We start from the raw sequence: 26,800 nt of genomic DNA on the forward strand, positions 1-26,800 counted from the left end.
ATAAAATCAATATTTAATGGTTTTGTTTTGTTTTGTTTTGTGCAGGAGTCGAAAGTAGGAAGAATGTGAGTGAGTTTTGTCTGCTTTTGTTTCTACCCGTTTTTTCTGGATCCTACTTCAACTGCTTAATGGGTCAATCGGGCCTTAAATGAAAACCAAAACTAGGCCTGACAATTTTTTTAGACGATCCGTTAATCGGACGCTAAACAATTCAAAGATAATGGATTTCGGATCAACCTATTAAAAAGTTGGGGTTGTTATCAGGAAATTCGTTAAGAATTCGTTAACGTGTCAAGTCGTTATTAGGAAATCGTTAAGAATTCGATAAAATTTTGTTTGTTGGATATAGAGGTTAGACATGAGAATTTCTTGCATGACTCGTTAACTTAACACGAAACGACATGACCCGTTAACGAATCAGATCGTTATTTAGTTACATGTTAAGAATTTGTTAAGATAATGGGTATGATACGACACGACCTTTTAAGATAACGAGTATGACACAAAAATGACACGAACCTGACTAACACGACCCATTTGCAGGCCTACCCTAAACATCATACCCAATCCAACTGAATTGTTTTCTTCTTCTTCATTTCTTTTGTTTTGATTAAGTGTCTTTACTAATTTTTTTTTTCTAACATATTTACTCATTAGGAATGAGTACAGGAAAAGAAAGAAAAATGATTCTAATTTCTGACTTTTTCATGCTTAAAAACATAAAGGATTCGTAAAGTATATAGGTTTCGCTTTAAAACTTGTTATCGGACTAGGAATTTGATCAATTAGAAGGAGTAATGGATATAATTCATATTCATTACTATTCTCATTTCTATACTCCTTTTTTTGTCTAAACACTCGTATTTCTTTTTTTCATTTTTTTGAAAGAAACGATAAAATTTCATTAATAACCAACCACTTACAAGGATACCAAAGCCATCTACTTACAAGGATGCTAGATGGGTACATAAGCTCCAGTGATCAATTTCTTGATCTATAGGTAATGAGCACAAATTACAAATTATTTTAAAACCCCTATATGACAATCACTCAAAACGCACCACTACAATGAGAAGTCCCGAGATTGATATGACCCATAAATGGCATACCAAGCACTGAAACATTAACCAAAACCTATGCTAGACAGCGAGGCTACAAAATTGCAGCAGCGACACAAACCAATTGCCGAAGTAGCATAGAATAGTCATAAAAACTAGACTAAAAACAAAAGAACAGGCTGACATGTGATGGATCCACAAGGAGATACAGTTGCAAGTTGGCAGTAGGCATGAGTAGCAAAGGCAGAGGCACCTGTAGGAATGTCGGGAGGAGTGAGGGGCCAGCTGTAGCGGAGACGAGCTCAGAGAGGTGGGGAGGAAGATTTAGCCAATGCCACTGTAGTCGTCGGAACACTCCACACCCCAAAACCAACATAAAAGTACCAAGAGCCACCAACGATTCCTCCGGCCGAAGTTGGTCGTAGTGATGGCAAGAAAAACAGTTGCACCACCATCCCCACCATCACCACGAACCCAAAGACGACAAAACGATAGTTCCAAGGGCAGAGCCCTCGGATGTCTAATCAACCGAGAGAAACCAGCTAGAAAATATGCACACCAACAAATCGGGAGACCAAGAAGCCGCCACTGGAAAGCTCCAAGTGCAAACCCCACCCAGGAGCAAGACAAAATCGAAAAAAGAAATCTTCAGAGGTAAGACCGCTACCAACCAGGTAAAAAGAACAAAAAAAGAAAAAGAGTTGTGAGTCCAATACCCACAAACCAACCTAAAAAATCCATCCAAAACTGCATATCTAAGCCCCAAACAGGAGCCCAATGCAGCAATAAATCGGAGGAGTGGGTCGGAGGCTCGCAGAAGTCATGAGAATTGGAAGCGCACAGAAGAGTACGGGGAGAAGGTGCAAGTCAAACCAAGGAAAGAGAGAGTAGTGGCTGGAGGGGTTCGAGGGTGTGGATAGAAAGGAAAAAAGTTTGGAAAGCAACAAGGGCAGGGAATAGGAAGCGAGGGGTGGGGGGGGGGTTAGGAGGTTAGGAGAAGAAGGATGCTAGAGAGAGGTGGGAGGGGCTGCCATCGGCCCAAGCCTAAGCAAAGTGATGTGAAATATTCTAACACTCAAATTAAAATCCTATGATTGTAGTATATGAAAGTAGGGATCGTTTTAGGCTGGGGATTAGAAGGGATGCTAATCAACACAATTAAGACTCAAAAACACTAAACTAGACTCTATAGACTCTAAACTAACTTAAAACACTCAAAACAACAACAAACACTAAAAAAGACTCAATTTTAGACCTAACAAGTGTTTTGGACGAAAATAAACCTTAACATGACTCAAAAGACTCAAAGAAAACAGATTTTGACGCAAATAACAAGACTAAATGAAAGGAGGATTGTTTTTGACAATTTAAAACTTAAAACAAAAACTTTGTAGAAAACACTTTGTAAAAACGAAATTAATGGGTGAAAGGCTAGTTAGAGGGTCTTTCTCCACACATGATATATGCATATAAACCAATTTCCAGTTATTTTTCCTTTAGACTATGAATGACAACACCCCAAGTTAGTTGCATCGCACAACTAACCATCAGATTTTCCTTATTTCATTAAATTAGATGGAATACGCATCTAAACCAAATTATCTTTCTCAAGTTCCCTATATAAAACGCATGACAGAGATACATGTCAAAAGTCATTAAGTTCTATGAAAATCATAAGCATTGACAAGGCATTCATGACTATGAAACGCATGAGACTCATACCAAGGATTTACTTAACACGATTGTGACTAGCAACCTCCACTACTTGTGAATATAAGTGAATAACTCTTACGTGAAACCCCCTTATACTCTAGCATCAAATTCATGCATGCAAATTAAGTGTCGACCCCCAACCCACATACATAAACAAGTTTTAATAACTTAGATAAGCAAATCACATTCATGCCTTAAGAAACAATAACTGGACGTAATCAATTCATATAAAACATATAATCACGGCTTCGAATTCACCTTTAACTAAAAAGAAGTTAGTTCCACATGTTCATCATAAATGAAAGCCAAATTAATATAAACATTGAACTAAAACTAAGGATAGAATACACCTAGAAACACTCCACTCTCCAATGGCAGATTTCGAACCCTCCTTGGATGGCAGATTGCACAAGTCTTCTTCTCCTTCCTTCCTTGTTTGCGGCACTAGGGTGGTGTAGGGTGAATTGTGGTGTTTGATGGCTGAAAGTATGAATGAATGAATGAGTGAATGGATGGATTGAATGGTGCGGCATAGGGTTGTATTTATAGGCTAATTTATGAACAATTTCTGAAGGAAAAGGATTGCACAATCCAATGGGAAAAGGGTTAAGTCTTTGTAGAAACCAAAAGGGAAAGGGATAGGGAATTTTCGCCAGAAATTTAGGGCTTCTAGAAACTAGGTATTTTTTGGCAGAATTTAGACTTCTAGAAGGGATAAAGAGCAGATTTCTGGACCTAAATGGATAAGGACTCATGGCATAGGTGTAGGAAAGGGATTACAACTCCTAAACCTCCAAGGAATGGCCTATATGCGGCATACAAAGGGTTTATGCTTCTAGAATATGAGTTTAAGTGTTTAAATGCATAACTAATCCCTCCTAAATAGCTACATTTAAGGCACAACCTGATTTGGATAGGATAAGATAGGATAATGTTAGAGTTAGGAAAGGATAAGGTTGGTTAGGATAGGATAAGATAAGGTTGGATAAGGTTCCTTATTTCTTGCTATTCCCTTATCTTCTTTGCATTTGGACTCCTTTCTCCAAATTTTTAGCCTTTCCTAGCCCTTCTTGACTTCAATTTCGTCCATCCTCTTTGCTCCATGGTTAAGCTATCCAATCCATGCCCAAAATTGCTCCATTTAGCTTCAAAATGCCCTTTCTTGATCCTTTTGCCATTAGGACCTAAAAACATACGAAAATAGCTTAAAAGACTAAGATAAATAGTAATTAACTCACTAAATGCAAGGAAACAACATAATTAAGTAATATAAATATGCTCCTATCACAAAGGACCAGGGGCTGAAGGTTTGCAAGGTTAGGGTTTGTTTTCTAGCAGAGAGAAACCTTGCAGAACCAAAAAAGCTCACACATTTGTCATTCTTTCAGCCGTACATTATGTTGAATTGGAGAATTGTCGTTCCAACTTCTTTGTATAGACACTCGAATTTCTTTGGAGACCAATTTTTTTTTTTTTTTTTCAGTATTCTCTGAGCAACCAAAATAAATTGTTAATTTGTCAAAAGCGCCCTACTTTATATTTTATCTCTTGAAACTCTAAGCCTATCAAATTTCAAGCATCTAATTTATTTTTTGTAAAATTTTTTTATGATCCGAGCCATCTAAATTTTAATTAATCATTCATAAATTCTTCTTGCAATAAATTAGATGAATCTAAAATCATTAAGACATCTAATTGTGGTGAAGAAAATAGAAGAATATAATTTCTTCAAAGAAACATTAAAATGGATACTATTGAATCCAACCGTTATCTAGTTTTAAATTTGAGTGATTTTTAGTAGAAATAATCATTGAAGGAATAACTTATTTGAAAAATTCCTTAACGAAAGAAGACTAATAATACCAATATAAAAATGAAAATTTATATAGACATTGAACTTGAGAGCACGAAAAAGTCATATGTATATTTATTCTAAATAAAAAATTATTATTATGGAAAAATAAGAAATATATTTTTATTTATAAGGAAGATTATATATAGTGTACAATCTCTAGTAGTTGATTCCACGGAATGATCCTCGCTGGCCTATGGAGTAAAAAAAGGGGGCAAGACTCTTGCACTCTTTTCTGTCACCCCTCAAACCCGAACTCGAAATTGGTGAAAAAATAATATCGCGTTCGGTGTGTGAGTAAAAATAAAATAAATATTAAATAGAATAAAAAAAATTGAAATGGGTGAAAATAAAATCCTCTTATAAATCAAGAATTCTTTATAAGGTTAAAATAAATAAATAACATTTTTAGTCTTGCATCTAATTTAATCTCATCACGCTTATTCCTTTGACTGTCTAGTTCGAAAATCTGCATAACAGCAGAGAGGTGAGCTTCAACAGGTCAGGACGGACATAACCTTACCAAAGTAAAATTGACTATAGTAAATTAGGTGTCATGAAATTATATAACCAAATGTCAAATTAACATCGATAACAATGCACGAGTGCAATGCAATACTCTTCGTCTCTACCAGTTAGTTCATATAATAAAACGAGCACACTTGCATGTACCATACCATGCATTTTACCACTGCAGTAGTGGTTCAAATGCTATATTATACAAACCAACCCCGGTAACATAGTCATCATAATTTCCCCTCTTGTTACTCATCTTGATTAACGCTTTGTCGCCAATCCCAAATTTCGCGGTAAAACCATGTGCACTGTAGGCTGACTTGAGATCTGGTAGCTACCAAGAGTTAAACAAAACTACACAAAAGATCTTTTCCAACTACCCTCATTTTCAATTCCTTTCTCAACAACAAAGTTCCAACCACTTCTTACACATGATTGGTGCACAAATAATGTCATATTCTCGACAAATAACAGTTCAGTAGAAATTTCAAAATCATGTGAACACCCAAGAGAAGTATTTATCCAATTAACACCAAATCACATTAATTAACCAATAATATCAATATAACAGCCTCAAGCTGATCACCTTGATAAGACACTCAGGAGAATATCGAACCCGAAGCCGGTAAAAAATAAGAATTTGGATCGCGAACTAATTGAATAAGTAAAAGGAAGCTAAAATAATAATAATGATAATAATATATTCCTTCTATAAACATAACCAAGATTTATTTACAATCATATAAAATAATAATAATAAAACTTCAAGCCTTTTATCTAATTTAACTTCTTCCGACCTACCCACTTGAATAACCTAGTTCGTAAACCTGCAAAACTTAGTAAGGGTGTGCTTCAAAAGCTCAGTAAGGACATGTGGGTTCAATTAGACCCTTCGCTGAAGAAAGGAATGGTTTTCTCACCGGATTCTCACTCGAAGAAAAAAGAGATTGCATTCCTTTCCGTTTATGATGCTGGCCGTTACCAACCTACTTATCGAGAGAATGCTAAAAAGGTAGCAACATACATTATGTTCCTCGTCCCAATACAGAAGGGCAATGGATATTTTGATTTTACTTGGGGGCTAGGACATAAATTTAGTCTAAACATATCAATTTGTATGAAAGTCAAATGTTTCTCTTTATATTTTTTGCAGCGCGCAAATGGAAATCGTCCTATACTGCATCCTAACCTCAGGTTGACCACCTTGATGAACATATTCTCTAAGATCACGTTCCTTGTGGGTGTCCAAATAGCATGTACAAGAAATTCAAACTTTTTTAAAGAGTCTATTAAGCCATTTAGAGTAAATTTTACATCTTTTCTCATGTCACGTGTACTACTATCACACAAATCTATAATTTTAATCATATTAAAATTTCATTATTTGTTTTCCTTCGTTAGTATTATCAAAACTTTAGTTTGTCAGCTAAAAATTATTTAAAATTTCAATTTTGCATGCTGGTGGAATACACGTTACCCAAGTAAAAGTAAGACGGTTGAAATGAGAAAGTTGCTAGCAACTCTCGAATAGAAAATCAAGTCTAATGAGGATGTGCCACTACAAAATGGACAATTAGAAGTTCAAACTTAATTGAGGAGAGGAATTGTTTGGTCCAACTCTACTTGTGAAGTCAACTTACACCCATCAAATCGTATTCGTTTATCATAAATTATGCAATTATAAATTATTTTAAATATTTTCATTTAAAATATGAGAGTGCTTCACGCCAAAGCATGCAGGCGCAGGTGTGGCACATGTATGCCGTGACAAAGCATCCAAATATTATTAAACAAAAAGCATTGGAAGCAAGAGAAATTCGAGAACATCTAATTATTTATTTATAGAGATACTAAGAGTGCGAATATAACGACCTCTAATTCCCTCCCCCCCCCCCCAAGTTATCGAAATATGCAACGAAACCTCCTAGAGAATAGATACTACTATATTTTCCAGTTTGTATATTGAAAACATAATTTTAGAAGCCTAAAACAAAATGCGGCTTGATTCGTTATACTATTTTTTTACATAATTTTTTACACGAGTTTTTATGTGATTCATTTCGTTATGTATTTCAATGATCTGAATCATTTAGTTTTTTAAACATTATTGATAGATTATCCTAAAAAATTAGACAAATCTAAATTTATTAAGACATTTGTTTATAGTAAAGAAAATAAACAAATACGGTTTTACAAAGAACTCTAAGCCCTTAATCGAATAACCACATAGTTTCAAATGTGAATAATTTTTTGTAAGGTTAAATAGCCAAAATGGTCCATGAGATTTGCATAGCTCATCACTTTGGTTCATGAGATTGAAAATCAATAGAAATGGTCCTTGAGATTGTCCATCATCCATCATTTTGGTCATTCCGTTAAAAACTCTTTGGGCAATTTTCAAAGCTTCGTAACTCAATCATTTCTTAACCAAATTCGACCCATAATATATCAAAATGAAGATAGGAAAGTGTAGAACAAGATTATACACTTTGGAAGCCCAATGGTTGTCGAAGATTGCAAGATAAAAGCCTCAAAGGTGACTGGTCCGCAGGAAAACTCGCTAGAAACTGGGTAAACTTTAAATGTTCATAACTTCTTCCATAATCAACGAAATTGAGTGATTCAAAAACAAAAATCATACTTCTCGACGAGACAAAGAGAAGGATATCTTTTTTGACAGCTAACTGGCTATGGTTTGGCCAGAAAATGGCTCGAAAGTGGCTAACGTGAAAATGGTTAGCCAATTTCGAGCTGTTTTCCGGCCAAACCACGGTGAATTAGCAATCAAGAAAGGTACCATTTTCTTCATCTCATAGAGGAGTATGATTTTTGTTTTTGAATCACTTGATTTCGTTAAGTATTGAAGAAGTTATGAACGTTTAAATTTACCCAGTTTCCGGCGAGTTTTCCAGTTTTCTCGCAGATCAGTCACCTTTGAAGCTATTTTCCGGCCATCTCCGGCAACCATTGGGCTTCCAAGTAGGTATAATCTTGTTATACACTTTCCTATCTTCATTTTGATATATTATGGGTCAAATTTGGTTTAGAAACGACTGAGTTATGAAGCTTTGAAAATTGCCCAAAGAGTTTTTAACTGAAGAACCAAAATGATGGATAGTGGACAATCTCAGAGACCAAAGTGATGAGTTATGCAAATCTTATGAACCATTTTGGCTATTTAACCTTTTTTGCAAACACAACCTTTAAAGAAAGACTTAAAAAATAAACGGTTAGTTAAATTTGAATCCTTATCAAAACAAAATATATTGTGGAATGAAGGTAGCAGAATCGTGTGTTGTGTACATCTACCACAAAAGATTCTTTTTGCAGATGACAAACTTACATCCAAGTTGATAACTTTCTTATTCTTTTAATTTAGCTTAGATTATTAATATCGTTTGTATTAAAAAAAAAAAAAAAAAAAACCAAAAAAGAGAATTAAACACAATTTGCAATAGTAAGACGAGAAATCTCGACACTCTTCATTTGATTTGCCAAGGCATTGCTCGGCTTCAGAGAGCTATGTACAAAAAGGACAACTAGATCCTCAGTTCCATCATGTATACAAGAACAACCATTTTTAGGTTGCAATGGGACTAATTTTGCTTTAAACCCATGTATCGATTGATTAATTACAACTTTCCCTTCAAATATAAGGATTAATGTGAGATGTGTAGTCCCTAATTCCAGCTCCTTCCCATCCCATCCATTCCTCCCACATGTCCCAATCTGGATCGTTCATTCCCCTCATCGGCTCGTCATCCCCTTCGTCGTACGTCTCATACATCTGCGATGGAGTCGTCGTCTCTCCTCTCAAATCGCTCATAACAATCTGCACCAGACACATCGACAAAAGAAATATATCAGATAATTATTCAGGTGTGCACAAAACATTGTAATGGGACCATACCATTTGAGATGGTTTTATTTAGCTAAAATGGTAGATTTGGTGTAACTCCTCAATTTGATCATTGAGATTGAAAATCGATATAAGTGGTTCCTGACTTTGTCTACTGTCAATCATTCTAGTCATTCCATGAAAATCTCCGTTAACTTGAGAGTATTTGGTAAAATCGATATAAGTGGTCCCTTATTTTTCCATTTAAGGGAGATTTTTCACTTCTAAAAATTTTTAATCTCAAAAAACAAAGATGTCCATCTCAATGACCATTTTGGTTATAAGTCTTGGGTGAAATATCTCAATCAGAGGCTTATCCCGGAACCTAATACCAGAGACTTTCTTGCGAATATCTCAAAAGATGCTTTTATAATTCAATGTGAGATGTAACCCCATTACATATCATCATTGAAAACAAACACAATTCACAAAGATGCTGCAAATTCTTATTTTTTTTTTCTTAAAGCAAACGATATTATTTACACTAAAGAGGAATGAGTAGCTCAACTTCACAATCAGCTAACATTGCAATAATGTGGTTCAAATTCGCCTTTGCGAGAAATGAACCTTTAAGACTACTTACTTACAAATGAAAAGAAATACTATTAAACCATAATACTAAATGACATTCTTCATTAAATTTCAAAGTTTTATTCATCAGAAAACAATTTCAGACAAATGCCAAGGGACTAATGACATATGTCCTATTAATTATTATATATCCACCAGCTTAGTGCCTAAGCACTCATTAGACTTTATTAGTATGTAATTTAATCTTATTCACAGTTTATATCATAGCTCCCTGAAGCTATTGTCACCTACTACATTCCACCACTACTAACACCTTCATTGTCACCTGCATACCTACCACCATTACTACCCAATACAGGTTTTTTTTTTTTTTAAATCATTTTCGACTAAAATACCAGATGCATTTTCAAATCATAGAAACGTAAAATTTTATTTGCTATTTTCATTTTACAAAAGAGTTTTTCAAAAATCGTTTTGTAAGATGTTACTGGACGGACCCTTAATTCTCTGATAATCCAACACAAGAAAAACCAGTTTTCGTCTAAACTAGCATGATTAGCATCTAAAAATAAATAGTAAGATTAATATATATAAAAAAAAAACAATATAAGACACGAGGGAATATAATTACATACATCATAGGCTTCATTGATCTGGTGAAACTGAACTCTACAATTGTTTCCTCTGCATACATCTGGATGATACTGCAATTCATCAAAACCCAATCAGCCAAAAAAGTCCCACAAAAATCCCTTAAAATTCTATAAATACACAAAAGTTAATTAATTATAATTATATAAAACATAGGAAAAAAAAAAAACGAAAAACGAAAAAAATACAGATTAGATATCAGATTTAGAAAGAAAAAAAAATACAAACCTTCAAAGCAAGTTGTCTGAAAGCCTTCCTGACCTCAGATTCAGAGGCACCAGGTTGAATCTTCAAGGTCCGGTAAGGATCCATCACAGAAGAAGAAGAAGCAACACAAGAAACCATCCCCCTCTTATCATTCACCATCTTCTTCCTCCTCGCCTTATTATCCTTCAACAGATTCCAGGACGACCCACTGCCCCCGATCAAACCAGCTCCAACGCAAGCCATTCCAAAAATCTCAGAAAACCCAACAATCCTCCGGCTATTTAAAGATAACCCAATGATCCTCTTGAGTTGGGAACGCGACCCAATCAATAAAATCAGAAGCTTTTTCCTTGAAACTCAACGATTGCAATTTGCAGAATAAAAAAAATGGAGGTACTGGGGAAAGATGACTCGTTTTTTAGAAAGGGAGGGGGAAGGTGCGTGTATATATAGGAAGGGAGAGGGAGGCGGGTCCTTATCCATCAACCCACGGGGTCCGTTTCCAGGGGTGACGTGTATTGTGTTGTTTTGTGGATAAAAAGATAGGAGCAGGAAAAGGAGGAGAGAGGGTCCTCCTTCCTACCTCTTTGCGATGCTTATCTGGTTTTATCCGAGTCGTATTTGGAGAATATTCGTTTATGAGTTATTCTTCTTTGGCTACCCACTATTTTAGAATTTTTGCATTTTCCTCCTGCATCTTATTTGACCAAATCCAATTTTTCTATTTATTGTTGATGGGTACCTTTCATTCTCATAATCTTTTAATGTGGTCCATGACCCTTTTTTTGTTTGGAAATTTTTGAATTATCATATGAAACTATACATGTTTTTCCCTCAGATGTGAGACTCAGGCCGCTAGCAGATGTTCGTGCCACGTTTTGAAACGTGTAAGAAGTTTTATCCTCGTACGTTCTCCTCGTACTGCTTGAGAAAATCTAAATTATGAAACATTTATGTCCGAGAATGAATGAATTGTGATGTAACGCCAAATAAGCCACAGCCGTGTTCGGCCTCACCATTATTGGAGAGTTGACCAAAATGGACACTAAATAAATTTTGAAAGATCTTCTCCAAATCAGTGGTACGGCTATTAAAATCGTGAGCATCAACGTGTAGGTTTCAAAACCAAGTGGTAATATCGAGTCCCGTAGTTGTTGTGTCATACGTACTAAAATTTTAAGTAGTTTATCATCTCAATGTTCCAAAATTATTATCTCACACTAACTTTGTTAAAAAATAACCCATGCCTCTTGCACATGATCTTTTCAACTATTTTAGAGAATTTGTGTAATTGAACTTGAAAGTAATGAGAAACTAAGGTATCATACAAAAAATAAATAGAGAACTTATGAAAAGGAGCCGAGGATTCCGACTAAGTTTGCACATAAGTTATTTTGGACGAAAAGTTTGTATGAAATTTTAGTTAGCATGAGATAACATATTAATAATTTCTAAAATTGAGAAGACAATTCACATGAAATTTTAAGTTTGTATGACAAACTGAAACAAGTGTAGTTCATATCACATTCAACTTTTTCTGCCTCTTGTGATTAACATGTTTTCATTGTACAAGTATCGTAATTGAACTATTCATTTGCTTTAACATCACCTAAAAATCATCTCTTCAAAATATCACTAAATTTGAAAATCCTTTAATTATCTATATGCATCAAGCATAAACGACTCATCACAAGGATGCTACTTGTTACAATGATCGTCAATTTGTTTGCCATGCATAAATGACTAAATGTTCTCATTCTTACATCTCCTTTTTCTTATTTTTTGATTTGAATAATGGTTGCTATTTTTCTACACAAATGAATATTTAATTATCAAATTGTAGTGTGCGACTCGTTAAATATCGTTTCTAAAGAGATGGGTAGATGACTATATTTCTAACGCCCATAGTAAAGTCAATTTAACTTCATTCTTTGTGCTCGAGGAGAGATTTTTCAACGTCGTTAAAACACGGGACGGTATGTTATATATTATTATAAATTTATACAATTAGATGATTTTTTTTGCAAGTGTCCTTTTACTTGTATAATAACATATGATGTATGTATTGGTACACTGAAAAATCTCTCGTGCTCAAGTTATGATTTCACCATCTAAATGTACATTTTTTTATATTAACTAGACCTTTTGTTTTCTTGTCACATTTAAATTAGTTTAAAATTTTAATTTTTACCAACAATTGATTAATTGACCTTTTTATTAGCTTTGATTGAAAAATGTTTTGCCTTTTCAATCATTACATTCCGAGTTCGAAACTCATTTCTCTTCTTACTTGTAACGTAGTAATTTAACTTTTATGGTACCTTTCAGTTTAGGGCAAGGTGATTGACTTATTGTTTGTTCTTGTATTATAATTATTCATGTTATACAGTTAATATGTCAAGACTCAACTCTCAAGCCTTGGATGATTCTTGTATTATTTATGTTATATAGTTAATATTTCACAATCATATGTCATCATCAACCTTGCTTAACTTTGTTATTTTACCAAATCCATTTCTCATCCTAATTAAAAAATATATACACATCATTATTGAGGACCAAAGATTGAAATTTACAACTTGGAAGGATTAAAATATTATTTATCTAAAATCAGGTGGCGTAAACGAAAAGGTCACACCGCACTTGCTTCTTGTTTGTGAAGAACAAAAAATCTAGGGGTGTTACCAGAGAAGAACAAGAACCAGTGGGGAGCAAACAGAATTGAGAAAGAATCAAGGTGCATAAAGTTTAAATTATTCTTGCATATGGACATTTCTGTGGCGATACTAAAGGCACGCAGTATTTCACGTCGTGGCTCGTAAATTAATGTAAGAGGGGGTTGGATAATATTGGGGGGCAGATTGTCTGCTCTGTTTGGTTAGCCTCCTTACCATTTTCTATTTATGCGGTGACTTTTAAGTTACGTTAATATTTTATATTTTTATTATTTTTATAAAAAAATTAATATAAAATATTAACGTAATTTAATCATGATCGTACAAAATAAAAAGAAATAGAAAAGGCACCTCAACAGGAGGGCAATCTGCCTCCGTAATATTGGAGTCCGATTTTTTATTAACGGACGAAGACAGAGTCGACAGCGCAGGAAGTCGTCCGTTTTAAACGAGTGGATATTAAGATATGTAGGCGTGGCACCAAACGAGGTCCGCCCTCCATTTGGATCCTAGGCTGCCCTTCAATTTAAGGGATGCTGGGACGAGGATTCACACACTGGCCACCTTCCAAATTGAATTTACATAATTGCAGTGTTTTGTTACCAAATTATTGTTTTGTTGAGAGATGCTAACAAGATTCTCTCAAAATTGAGATTTCTTATGAATTATTTGTTATCTCATGTGTTTTGCATAATGCTTTTCATATTAACGTGAAAATTGATGTTAAACTGTGAGGTGACAGAAAATTTATGGAGAGCCTCTCACTTTGAGAAGGTTCCTTGGCATTTCTCTTGTTTTGTTTTTTGGGTCAAAACAAACAGGATAATGTCAGGTAGACCAATTTTTCAGACCAAATTTGTAAATCATATAACGTGACAACAATAGAAAATAAACATGTCAATCAATATTTAGTAATAATTCAATTATCAATAATTGTGCTATATAGTTTACAAAATTTAATTTAAATGTTACTGACTTACCATGCGTAGGCCAATAACTGCGCTTAAATGTGTAGGCCAAATTCTTCCGTTTAATATTTTGTGGTTATTTTTAACTAATTTTATGATAAAACCTCAACTTCTTCATAAACCGTCAAGCCATTTAATTACAATTAAGAAAATAGACAAGCACGATACTTCTAGAAAACACTAAAATGACAGCTGTGTAATCGACTAGTCAAACAGTTTTAGATTTGAGTGATTTTTTTCAAGAATATGTGAGAGCGAACACCTAAAAACTGGATGGTTGGAACATTGAAATACAAAAAACGTAGTGAGCCCTCTGTCCCTCAATTGAAGGTCCCTCTTATATGAAGAATTTATTGGCATAATCAAGGACGAATCCACATAGGGACCAGGGAGGTCCCAGGACCCGTCGGCAATCCTAAATCGTTGCTATAAATTTTCCGAGGACCCCTCGTACTCAATCATGAGGTCTGTGTAGGTTGCAATGGCTGTCTTCTTCTTGGAGAAGATGACCGCGCACGGGGAAGAAAGAAATAGGGACCCTCCGCCTCTCTCCTCTCTCTCCGCTTTTGCCATGGTCTCATTCATCGGTGCCACCCACTTCTCCTCCAACCTTTCTGTGTCGTCTGGTGATGGCAGTACATAAGCCCAAACTTTCCCAAATTATTTCAACCATCTTAGTAATTTTTCTTATGGGTGAAGTTTCCTTCATAAGGTTAGTAAGATGGATATGATCTGTCATGGGTTGGTGAAATTTGGTGGTGGAGCTACCATGGCTTCGGGAGAATGGGGAGGGAGGCGGTTAGTCGAGGTATGGCAGCTTTGTTCTTAGTGAGAGAGAAGGTGGATGTTTGGAAACTAGTAAAAGAGAAAAATGGTGTGTTTGGTTAGAAAGATAGTGGGAGTTTGGGAAGAGTTTTATTTGACCGGTGTTTTAATTTGCTATCCACACACCCCTTTTTACTTCATACACACCCTCTTAATTTGCGGCCGTCGGATCGACTGAATTAAAAAAAGATCAAATGACAGAAATAAATAAAGGGTGTGTGAGACGCAAAAAGGGGTGTGTGAGACGCAAAAAGGGGTGTGTGAATAGCACACCCCTTTAAATTTAGTGGTTCATATTAGATAATCAATAACTTAGGTACTCCCTAGTAACTTATGAAACCTCGTAATGGACGCTTGAATTATGATTTTATAATTTGTAATATTATTTTGCATATGATTTTTAAATGAAATGTATTATATTTAAATTTTCAATGTTATTTTTGTCTATAAATTTTTTGACCTTTATAATTGGGACCCTTCGAGTTAAAATCCTGGATCCGCCACTGGGCATAATAGATCAATATTTCTAAAACCTGACTGGTTTAGAGAAAATATTTTTAAGTTGAAAAAGCACTTAAAGTGCAACCACTGCATGATGCTGATTCAATGAATTATTGCTCAAACTTCACAAGCAATACGAGAAAAAAACGAATACCATTCATCATCTTTGTTTGGTCAGGTTACAATCCAAAGAAAATGTTCCGTACTATAAATTTCAACCTGTAGAGAGAACCGAAAGACAAACTCCCGGGCATGTACATAACTCAAAGCTATACTGCTATTTGACAAATACTATGAACGTGTACTGTCATGCGAACGCCATCCTAATCTGAACAAACTTCGAATAACTTGCAGAAATGCAGTCATTCTATATAGTCATCATTTTAGGGCCACCAGAAGATTTATTTAGTTTGCTGCGGTTTTTTCCTTCTCGGATGGCAGATTAGACGCGACGGGCTGGTTCCCAACAGATGCAGCTGAAGCAACAGGTTTGTTAAACTGAACCAAGATCATTGTCATGTTGTCACATCCCTCTCCACCAGATGATGGCGCCAAGCACCTTTCAAACACTCTCTCGCAAACCACTGACAGTTTACTTTCCTGCAATGTCGTACGAACACATGTCACTCAAATTGGTATATATTTGGAAATCTCAGTGAAGTTTGTCAACTTACATGTTTTAATTGTTCCCGGACATAGTCCACAAGTTGTTGACTTGACATGCAGTCCCTGGAGAGAGCGTGCATCAGCGTTTCAACAAAGTAGCAGAATGTAAAATCTACGTGTGCCTGTTATTATCTTAATGTATCAAGTTGAAGAAGATGGAAAAAAAAACTCTGAAGGAAAACCTATGACAAACAAAAAGCTCACCAGGTTACTCGTACATTTATAACCATAACTGACTTGCAACAATTGTTCATATACGACAACTGTCATCAGGCATTGGACTATACGTTAAATTCATTCTTCATCCCAAATAAAACAGTGATTGGTTGTTCCCCAGGATGTACCTCTAGCTAAGTTTTTAGCAACACTCCATCTTAATTTGCGCTCCATAAAGTACTTCGACGTTTCCAATATTTCTAGTTTTACCCCTATATCCTTTAGAGAACATATCGGATGGAGATAAAATGTACACTGTAATCAACAGGAACTTATATTTCTGATATGAAAGTATTACACAGAAAAATTTACCATATCCCATCACAAGCTATGACCAGAAACTCATCATCATCGCAAAGCTCAACCTACATGAAAGGGAATTTTTAATTAAAAACATAAATTAGTGAAACTGAAGCAAGTTCTGAAGAAAGGTTTATCTGAAAATATTATTCAAAGTCAAAATAATAAAAACAAAAAAGAAATAAAATCAAACAGAGCACTTTCTTTCTTTAACTTTGGAAGTCTGACTAGCATCTAGACTATATATCTTGGATGACAGGAATACTTCTCCTAAAAAAAAACCAATTTGGTTTTGTTTATAAGATTGGTTGTATTGTAAGTATATACGGTTCAAATTTCTCATCCAAAGTTCACATCATTTAGTACTGAAATGAAATGCTGCATACGCTATTTATGTCTGGATTGGCAGTCACAATCTGCTTTTCAACGGGCAACTGTTTGTTCTGCTTGAATTCCGCATCCCCTGCAAGCAACAGCAATTAAATACATGAAATTCAAATGAAAAACAAAAATAAGAGGTTATTTCCCAGTTTCTCCTTTCAAAGGGCAAGGAAATTTTTTGTACCAATTGCTCTTGCCAAGTTCAAACTTCCATTGACCCTTCCAACTTGGATAAATCCACCAGCCTTCAAAATTCTTTCTTTCTCATTCTCAATGTCAGGCTTATGATCTTTAGACAAATTATAAGCCTGCACTTAAAACTTGAATAAGGAATCACAGGCAAAATTCCTAATAAAGATCAGCGGTTCAGCAGTAAAGCAACAGAATGGCAGAAACTCATTTGATCTATTCCTACAACCTTGGTACAAAAGTTGGGGTCAGGGGCAGTTTGTTAAGGAAGTTTTACCAAAGTGAAAAGTGCAGCAGATGGGGGATTATACCCATCCTTTTGAGCTGATATTTGAGGGAAAAGTTGGAGACATTGGGGACTATAAATGAAATAAGGCTACGTTTTGGGTCCTATCTATGGAGAGAAACTTTGGTAGAGGAGCTACATGGTCGGGCATATAGGGGAAGCCACTAAGAAGTTGACACATCAACATGACACCGGGGGCCGGCTGCAGGGGTTTGTGAGAGAGAGTGAGGCAAAAACGAGGGCCCACTTGTGCTACTGAAGTTTTTCTCCTATCTTTGGGTTCAGCCTCCTTTGCATTCGGCGATTTCCCTGATTGTGGTTTGGGAGGCTTTTGTTTGAGTTTAATGTCTAGAAGGATGCTGCCGTGTCAAACATTTTAAGTTAGCTGATCTGTTTTATGTCTAATAACAGCTGGTACACTTTGATTGTACCCCATTCCTATTATACTCACTAACAAAGAAAAGTAACTTTGTGGTATCTTCCATCCTTTGTTTGACACCTCTTGAAAATACATTTTGAACAGCAGGCATCTCACACACAGAGATAGTACAGAATCAAAACCTGCCCCCAAATGCTTTATGGGTGGAAACACAGTTGGAAACAATTATAGCTTGGACAATGCAATGGTGGAAGAATACATTGAGGCTTTCCAAAACATCTATTGATTATATGACGAGTTAAAATCCAACCTCAGGTTTCATGGATACCTTAAGGAGCAAACTAAAGGAAGAAGATTGTAAGGGGATTTGAGAACGAGAGGAAGATATTGGAGCTTAAGGAGCTAAGGAAAAAGAGACAAAACTTCACTCTAGTCTCTAGTAAAGACAACTATGTAGCTTTGAGTATTGCGTAAGGGAACTGAAATAACTACTACAGTATATTACAAAAAAGCGAACAAAGCTGCCTCATAATACACATCTATCCATAGGTAAAAAATTTCATTGAAACTGCAGCATACCTCACCCTTCCTGGATATTACGCAGCGAGAATCACCAGCATTGGCAACAAGAAGTTGTTTGTTTCGGATAATAGCAACACAAGCTGTACTTCCAGAATTTGGTCCATCAAAATCAGAATGAGGTCCCTGATGTAAAGCCCAAAAACTTTTCTTAATGAAATACGGTTACATATTAAAATTTTAAAATAGTTAAGAACACCAATTAAATTCCAGATATATTTATCATAAGATTAAGGCTAACATCTCAAACTGTCAATGGCAGGTAGTTAATGATGATTCACTCCCTCCCGCTGCCATATAGATTGTTGTTCACCTCATCTTGAGTTTGATAAGTGTATCATGTTAAACTGAAGAAATTAGATGAAAATTTTTGTGAAGGCCTTCAAAGCTTGTGAAAACCTTGCCATGATGACTTCCATACTATAAGAAGTACTTCTATAATTTGATAAGGAAGATTTTCAAGAGTCGTAAAATTTAGAAGAACTAGGACAAGAAATCTCAAACTCTTATACAACAAGAAAAAAAACATTCTCAGTTACAAGCCAAATCTGTCTCCAGTCTCCACTAAAACACTTGTGCATCTGGTGATATGTTTACCAAAAGAAATGGAGAATATAGTACAATTGCTAAATGCAGCTGATGTGTAAAGAGTACCTCCTCAGAAGACCACTGATCAACATGGTCGTTGAATGCACTACTCTTAGCTTCAACACTCTTCGGAGAAAAAATGAACCCTTCTATAAGACCAGAAACTTTGTCTATCTTATCTCCCAGTATGGCTAATTCTCTCCAGCCTCTTTGTCCACGCATCATCTCATCCATCCTGCCTCAGTTAAAAGCAATTTAAGATGACAAAATATACAAATTATTCCTACCCCTAATTACAACTTTCTTCCACTTATTGTCTTCCATCATTAGATTGTAAATTTTAGAAGTTGATTCAAAATGAAGCTTCACCCATATGTTGCAATAGAATTTGACATTACAGCTTCATAAGAATTACATGCCCCCGAATGTGGTTGCCATCTCTTTAGTTTTGTGACTTTTATTATACATGAATGATGTAGACAATAGGTAGGGATAGGAAATATAGAACATATTCCGGACTCACTCCGGCCTTTGGCATCACACCAAAGGTGTATGGGAATCACTCCAATCGAGAATTTTAAAAATTCCGGCATCTCACGGCCCTTCAGCTTCACACCAAAAGTTCCTTGGAATCACTCCAAGGTTGCTGTGCCTCACACATAAGCAAGAAACCCAGAATTTCTTTTCCCTACTATTTAGCTTACAAAGTAGCCCTTTTATAGGCTAATTGGTACATGAATCAGGAAAGATCCACATTAATATACTTAGGAATTCTAAAGACTAATTTATGACACCTAATAAATTAATATTGTAACACAGAAAGACTCAAAGACAATGAACTTGCAGACTACATGTGTAAACTGCATTTATTAAATTTTAACTTGGCTCCTCCATCAATGTACACAAGCATTTAACATCCTATAAACTCGATAATAATAAAAGCAAAAGAATGAACATGGTATGTCAGTATGAACTATATTAGGGAATTGGTGCAAGATGACTTACAACTTATTACATACAGAAGAAAGACAGGTTCTTGCGTCCTTGTTTTTGGGACAAAGTGGTAGCATAGATGCATGAGCTAGAAATTGCTAATGTGAACATTAATTATACAAAGGGGTTAAGTAACCTGAGGAAAGCTTTCTGCAGAGAACTGCCTAAATCACCAGCTAGATATGCTTCATCCTTGAGCACTTGTTGGTGGAGATACTTGGCGCAGAAATTTGCCACTGCTTTACCTGCAAATCCAGGACTAGTGATGATAAGGCCTCATCACATGGTACCAACCTATAAACACTTAAAACATTAAGAAATCCCATCTCACAAACATCTCTAGCTAAACAACACCTCCCTTCTTCTGCAGGGCTACGATGTGGGAAGGGACAACTCAAGAAGGGTTCGCAGCTGAAAATCCAAGAAATATACAGCAAAATTTCCAGGACTAGGTTTTATTACCAACCTCATGCAAAGTATTGCGCACACATGGTGTTGGAATTTATTAGTTTTTTTTGTAATTTATTTCATTTAACTTTTTTCAATGAGAATTGGGAGAATAGTATCGCCGTATGTTTTCAACTCATGGTTACCCTATGTGGCCTTGTTTTCGTTTTGATCGTATTGCTGGGCTGCACACCATACCAACAACCTAGCAATATACTCTATACTCTGTTAGGCATGTTGAAGTAATCTTCATATTTTCAATTACCTTTTTTTTATTGACTCCTACCCTAAACTTTCTTTCCATAAAGTCTTTAGCTTCCGATAACATAAGGCAAAGAAACAACGTAGAGAAAAGAAAAGAGAGGGAAGAAGGGAGTGGGGGAGGTGTTGGTTCAAGATTGATTAGATTAGTTTTGGAGGTTTATCTAAAACACAAAATAAATGTTGATTCCAAGTACGTGATCATGAAGAGTATACCAACTTGAGAAGTCCAGCATGGACATGAAAACCAATTACAAAATGAAAGATCACAGTATAAAAAAGTAAACGTTAAATTACAAAACTTAAAAACCTAACCTCCATGGCCATCATAAACACCAAAGAAAGATGTTGAACCGTCAAAATCTGGATAAGCAGCATGCTACAACAAAAATCAAGAACTTTTAGTAGGTAATAGGAAAAACAGTATACAATCTATGGCAAATTTGAGAGCTACTAGTTCACCAGACACCCCTCTGGATAAAAGACTATATCTTCCTCTCTTTTTAGCATGGCGTGTTTGAAAAGAATCCTTACGATTCTTTGAACAGCCTTGGACATATATCAGATGAAAATGAGCATATCTGGTTCCACTCATTAGCTAGATGCCTAAACTTCTAGCAGTCATAAAGTTACCGATTTCCACCAAGTCATGCAAAATCCTCCTCTCTCTGCATTCACTATATATTATATACCTGTATCTATATGGATGTAAGTTATGCTGGTATGCTATAATTGGATTTTATAGAATTGGATATAACGGGTGCATATGGATACCGCATACTCAATAAATAACTGAATATCACTTTCATGTTCAGACAAAATGTCATGAGATAATAAGTATGACAATTGCAAGTGAAATATAAATCTCACTACTCAAGTAACCTGATCAAAGGGAATGCGTATGCGAATTAAGAAGAATAACATAAAGCTTACTTACAGCATCTTCCATGGTTGAACGCCACCCTTGCATGGAGGATGACCCATATCGAAGTCTGTCATTCTCACCATCTTCTGAGACCTTATCAGTTTTTGGAGCGCTGAGATATATTCCCATCTCCAGCTGCAACGACATTATCAAACTCATCAATCATACATATCATCGGACAACAAGGTCATTTTCAAATCCACACGCACGGGAGCGGTCATGCTCACATATATGCATATTGTAACAACATATTACATATATCCCCTGCCCATTTGACACGACAAGGGGATACGTCAAATCAACAAGACGAATTGCTGTATGATCACAAAGAAATATGACACGACACGGGGATACGAGGGAATACCACCGTGTCCATGCATGTAGGCGCAGAAGAAACCGCAAGATTCAAAAGTTTCTTAATTCGCAGGCGGCATTAATGGCTCAAGAATAATAAATGCATAGAAGACGACGACATCAATTGATCAATGGATCCTTCGCTTGCTATGCAATTCTCATAAAAAATATCCCAATCAGTTCATGATAAATAAAAGCCTACCATCTTGATGAACTTTTTTCTTCTTCCAAATTTAGCAACCAAATCGAAATCGCCATAACTAAACTATCATTTCCAATTCCTATGATGCAGCTGAAACGGAGGAAATTTCCGTACAGGATCGAGATTAAACACTTGAATTTGTACAACTGGAAGCAAAACAATTTCCCGCGTTTTCTTGGCAACCAAACATATCGAACAACAAAGATTACTCAAACATAATCAAAAAATCAAATTCCAGGCTCACAAGCAGAATGACAATAATTAAACTGAGTGAAGCAATTATTAATAATTATTTGATAGACAAGAAGATGAGAAAATTCAACATGAGAAAGGGTCTAGGGATTGAAGGAATCACACTCACTAATTGGTTTGATTTGGGCGTGTGCGCGAGAGAGATCCGATTGAGTTGAAGGAATAATTCCGACAAGAGTGAGTAGAATTTGATGATCTATAGATATACAATTACATGTATATATAGGCACTTGGCACTGATTCATTTTGCATTTTCGGTTGAAACCAGCGGGCGGACACGCGTCATTCATACGAGGCAACAGATGCTCATTTCTGTTGCAAGAAAATAAATAAACATTTTATTTCTTTTTTATTTCTCACGATTTCAAACTAAAACCTCTTTTCGTTGGAGGCAGATTCTCTGCCCTCCGGTTTGGATATCTTTCCTGTCCTCTTATATTTATTACTCTAGAATAACAATGAATTTATCCATGCTCTCTCATAGATGTTTATTTATTACGCTACATCGCACAATAAACAAATATGAACGCCTGTTTTTTTTTTTTTGGCAGGAACTGGTTGCTTTGAAAGGTATAATTTACATGCCATTCCTAACTCATCAATGGCCATTGAATTCAATTTTGGTCAGAGAGCATATGTGGCTAATTTTGTTTGAAAAAGAGAGATAAAATAAGGAAATGCCTAAAGTAATCATGTATAAATATAGTACTAAGATATTGCTAATACGATGTCCTTGTAGTATTGAAATAGGTGAATATTGTTGATATAATGTCCATATTGATATCCATGTGTAAATATAGTATTGAAATATCATAAATATTATGAGTATATCATCCATATGGGTTGTTATATTGTCAATATTGTTAACTACATTGAAATGTTTGGGAATTGAAGGGAAAATCAAGAAGAAATGAAGGATGAACATAGAGATATTAGAGAGAGAGAGTTTAGAGAGAGAAATAGAATTTGTATTAACTAACTAAATGAAGATTACACATACTATTTTTATAAGAGAAATCCTAACTACTTTAACCAAATACTAACAACCTTACTAACTATATTACTAACTATATTTTTAACTGTATTACACTTGTACCCTTAATACTCCCCCTCAATCTCAACTGGGGAAACTCAGTTTGAGATTGGAAGAATTGAGACATGGTAGCACTGAAATTGTAGATTTAGGAAAACCACCATTGGATTGATACCCAAACATCTGTCCACATGTAGCACTTTGACTAGAGTCACCACTTTGGATTAGCCTGCTGCAAACAAGAAAGACAAGACCTGATTATCCTTCATTCTGCTGGAAAAACTAGACCTGCTCTCACATAGGTTTTGAAATAACGATCTTTCTTCCATTGATCAACATATAGATTCTCTAACACCATCTGATAGAAGTAACTATTCAGACACCATCACAGTGAATGCTAACTTCAAAACCACTTTAACAGCAAGCCATGCAGAAAACGAGCCAAACAACCATCTCCACTACAAAATAATTATGCAAAACAGGATTATTAGACAAAAGGGATATAACTGATTGTGCCTCTAGTTCGGTCAGCATTTGACAAGCACGCTCAAAAGACTTGGCATAAGATTCATCCATTGGTTTATTTCCAAATGAATCTCTTACAACTTGAAGCAGATGTATGACCATACGACAGAGAGTAAGTGCATATACTCAAACCATATCACCAAAGCTTCTAGCTTTCCCAGAGCCCTGAATCAAACAAGTGTACCCCATGACCTCTTTGTAGCTGTTGACCAAAACCTCTGTCTATCTGTCCAAATTTCTTCCACTGCCTTTCAAATAAAGACACCCTGTATTCATCTGCCTCTATCAGGAATTTTACACAAGAACAACCTTCTATAAAGTAGTTGTAGCACACTCTCATGCTGGCATAACAACTTCTTACGAGATTACCCTTCGTGGGATTCACCGTCAACAATCTCATTCAACTTGGCTTCGGCCTTTAATATTTACAAAAATAGAAAATTAACAAACTATAATGCAGCATCGGCCTTAACTATAGCACCACAAGATTGCCCTTTGTGGATTTTACCAAAAAAACAACTTCTTTGAACAATGGCATCGGTCTTCACAATTTCAGCAATTGAAAATCAACATGCATGTAGGATTACCCTTCGTGGGATTTACCTACTCAAAACACAGGTTACCCTTTATGGGATTTACCGTTAACAACTGCTTCTACCCTTCGTGGGATTTACCTATTCACATCACGGAATTACCTTTCGTGGGATTTACCGTTTACAACTTCTTCAAACTTCATCATATAACCAGACTTACTGTAGATTCATGCTAACAACTGAGTTGGTTAGACTCTGAAATTATAGGTTGTGATAGGAAAACATATTGTCTTTAAAGAGACTAGACGAATTGCGTAGACGGCTGCTTGAATATCAAGATGAGAAGAGAAACCGTTTGAATTTGATAATGGACCACCTAAACATAATAAGCTCTCTCTGCTTGGTTCTCGGTATGAATTTTAAGCAAACAATTCATGAAATCCAACCCACTTTGATTGATTCTGAGGGAGCAAAGGACATAAACAACAATACAATTGATACCTTGGATAACTAGACACAAAGGTTGAGAAAGCTCAAGAATTAGAGGTGGTAAAGGCTCCAAGATCATGCAAGTGCTCTACCTACTCAACCCATAATCCAAACAACCACAAAATTATACATGCCACAATGCAAGAATTCACACCCATTTCTCCAAAATATATCAAGAGTTGCAGAAAGATCAAACCCAATAAACTTGCAGAATATTAGTGAAGCAGAGAAAGAACTGGACATCACCATACAAATTGCACAATCCAGCAATGACCAATATTCTTGAATCCAAATATCCCAAATATCATAAGATGAAGAATCTTGAAAGCAAATATCACAAACAACTGGAAGAGCCTAGAAAAATTTCACAAGAAAGACGACTCTGAGCTCTTTATTACTTAACATATAAACTGAATGACTCCATGCCCATAACCACAAACTAATTGATTTACAGAATACTAAGAGAATCATCGTAAGAATTTCAGAAGAAGTGGCTGAAAAACTTAACCTTCACATGAAAATTCTGAACTAGGCATTTCGTCAAACACTTAAGCTGCACATAGGTCTAAAATTTCTTCCATACCAGAGAATAGAGCACGGATCATAATCGCAAAAAATAGAATTCAGAAAACTGCTCTGAAAACACCACTAAGATGAATGAAAACTATAACCCTGTGGAGCGAAGGAGTAAGGGTGGGAAGGATTGACATCCCATAGGTGCTTAGAAAATCTCAAAATCTTTGCAATCAAGCAATTTACATAACCCTGGCTCTGGAGATACAGTTGGTCTTAATAAGACCTCAGGACCAAAGAAAGGGAGACCTTATGCAGCTGCAGGCGATGCTAATTCTTCAGAAGTTTAGGCTTTGTCTAAGGAGATTACAGATCTCAAGCTCTCTGTGGACCTTTTTGAAAAAGAAAGGTACTCTTACCTTGCAAAATTAAGGGATATTGAAATTCTTTGTCAGACATTAGAGTTGGAAGATATCCCCACTTCCATTCTTCAAGATTTCATCTTTGTTGTCTCCAACGACGACTTCTTCGTCTTTGTCCTCCAACCAAGATAACCAACAAATGCAAAATACTCAGAAAATAACAAGCTGATTGCATACACATTTAGACGCTGACTTCTTTCTGTGTGAAGCACCGACTTTAGTTCTGGACTCCGCTGCGTACGAAAACCACCAAGAAATTAGCTATGGCTACAAGACCTTCATCAAGAAGCACACTAGACCCTGAATCTTGTCCATGGCCAACACTGGTTCCGAAACCAACGGATCTCAGTTCTTTATTTGCACAGCCAAAACCGAGTGGCTGGACAGTAAGGCTGTCGTCAACAAGGCCGCAAAACTACTGCCCCAAGAACAACCAACCCAACAAGAACAATGAACCAGAACAATCACAACAATCGCGATCCCAATAATAGTAGAAAAATCAACCCAAGAATAATCGTGGAAGCACTGAAAATCTAATGGAAGTTTGAAGAGAAACTAAACTAGAAACAAATGAAAAATAATGGGAAATGGAACCACCAGAATTAAAGGCATGAGCCTGGTGGCTCTGATACCATGTTAACTACATTGAAATGTTTGGGAATTGAAGGAAAAATCAAGAAGAAAGGAAGGATGAACACGTAAATATTAGAGAGAGAGAGTATAGAGAGAGAAATAGGGTTTGTAGTAACTATCTAAATGAAGATTACACACATTATTTTTATAAGAGAAATCCTAATTACTTTAACCAAATACTAACAACCTTACTAACAATATTAATAACTATATTTCTAACCGTATTACACTTGTACCCT

General features: G+C 35.7%; 2 protein-coding genes across 2 annotated transcripts; both read right to left on the bottom strand.

Moving 5' to 3' along the window:
- Positions 1-8,594: 8,594 nt before the first annotated feature.
- Positions 8,595-10,741, bottom strand: LOC103945374 (chaperone protein dnaJ 8, chloroplastic). The gene is made up of 3 exons (XM_009355930.3): positions 10,448-10,741; positions 10,204-10,272; positions 8,595-8,971 (listed from the first exon to the last, which is right to left on the bottom strand). The coding sequence occupies exons 1-3, from the start codon at positions 10,667-10,669 to the stop codon at positions 8,786-8,788; spliced, it is 477 nt and encodes a 158-aa protein (XP_009354205.1). The 5' UTR covers positions 10,670-10,741; the 3' UTR covers positions 8,595-8,785.
- Positions 10,742-15,529: 4,788 nt separating this feature from the next.
- LOC103945375 (probable protein phosphatase 2C 60) lies at positions 15,530-22,232 on the bottom strand. Its single transcript, XM_018647008.2, is given in 12 exon segments — positions 15,530-15,995; positions 16,070-16,124; positions 16,590-16,642; positions 16,964-17,040; positions 17,143-17,266; positions 18,392-18,517; positions 19,046-19,214; positions 20,109-20,217; positions 20,996-21,059; positions 21,618-21,740; positions 22,162-22,181; positions 22,184-22,232. Coding segments are annotated over 12 exon segments (1,149 nt in total). The 5' UTR covers positions 22,218-22,232; the 3' UTR covers positions 15,530-15,800.
- Positions 22,233-26,800: the final 4,568 nt, after the last annotated feature.

Source organism: the organism of the source record quoted next, unplaced genomic scaffold, assembly GCF_019419815.1.
Source record: "Pyrus x bretschneideri cultivar Hongxiangsu unplaced genomic scaffold, Pyrus_bretschneideri_v1 Contig20, whole genome shotgun sequence".
Taxonomy (NCBI): domain Eukaryota; kingdom Viridiplantae; phylum Streptophyta; class Magnoliopsida; order Rosales; family Rosaceae; genus Pyrus; species Pyrus x bretschneideri.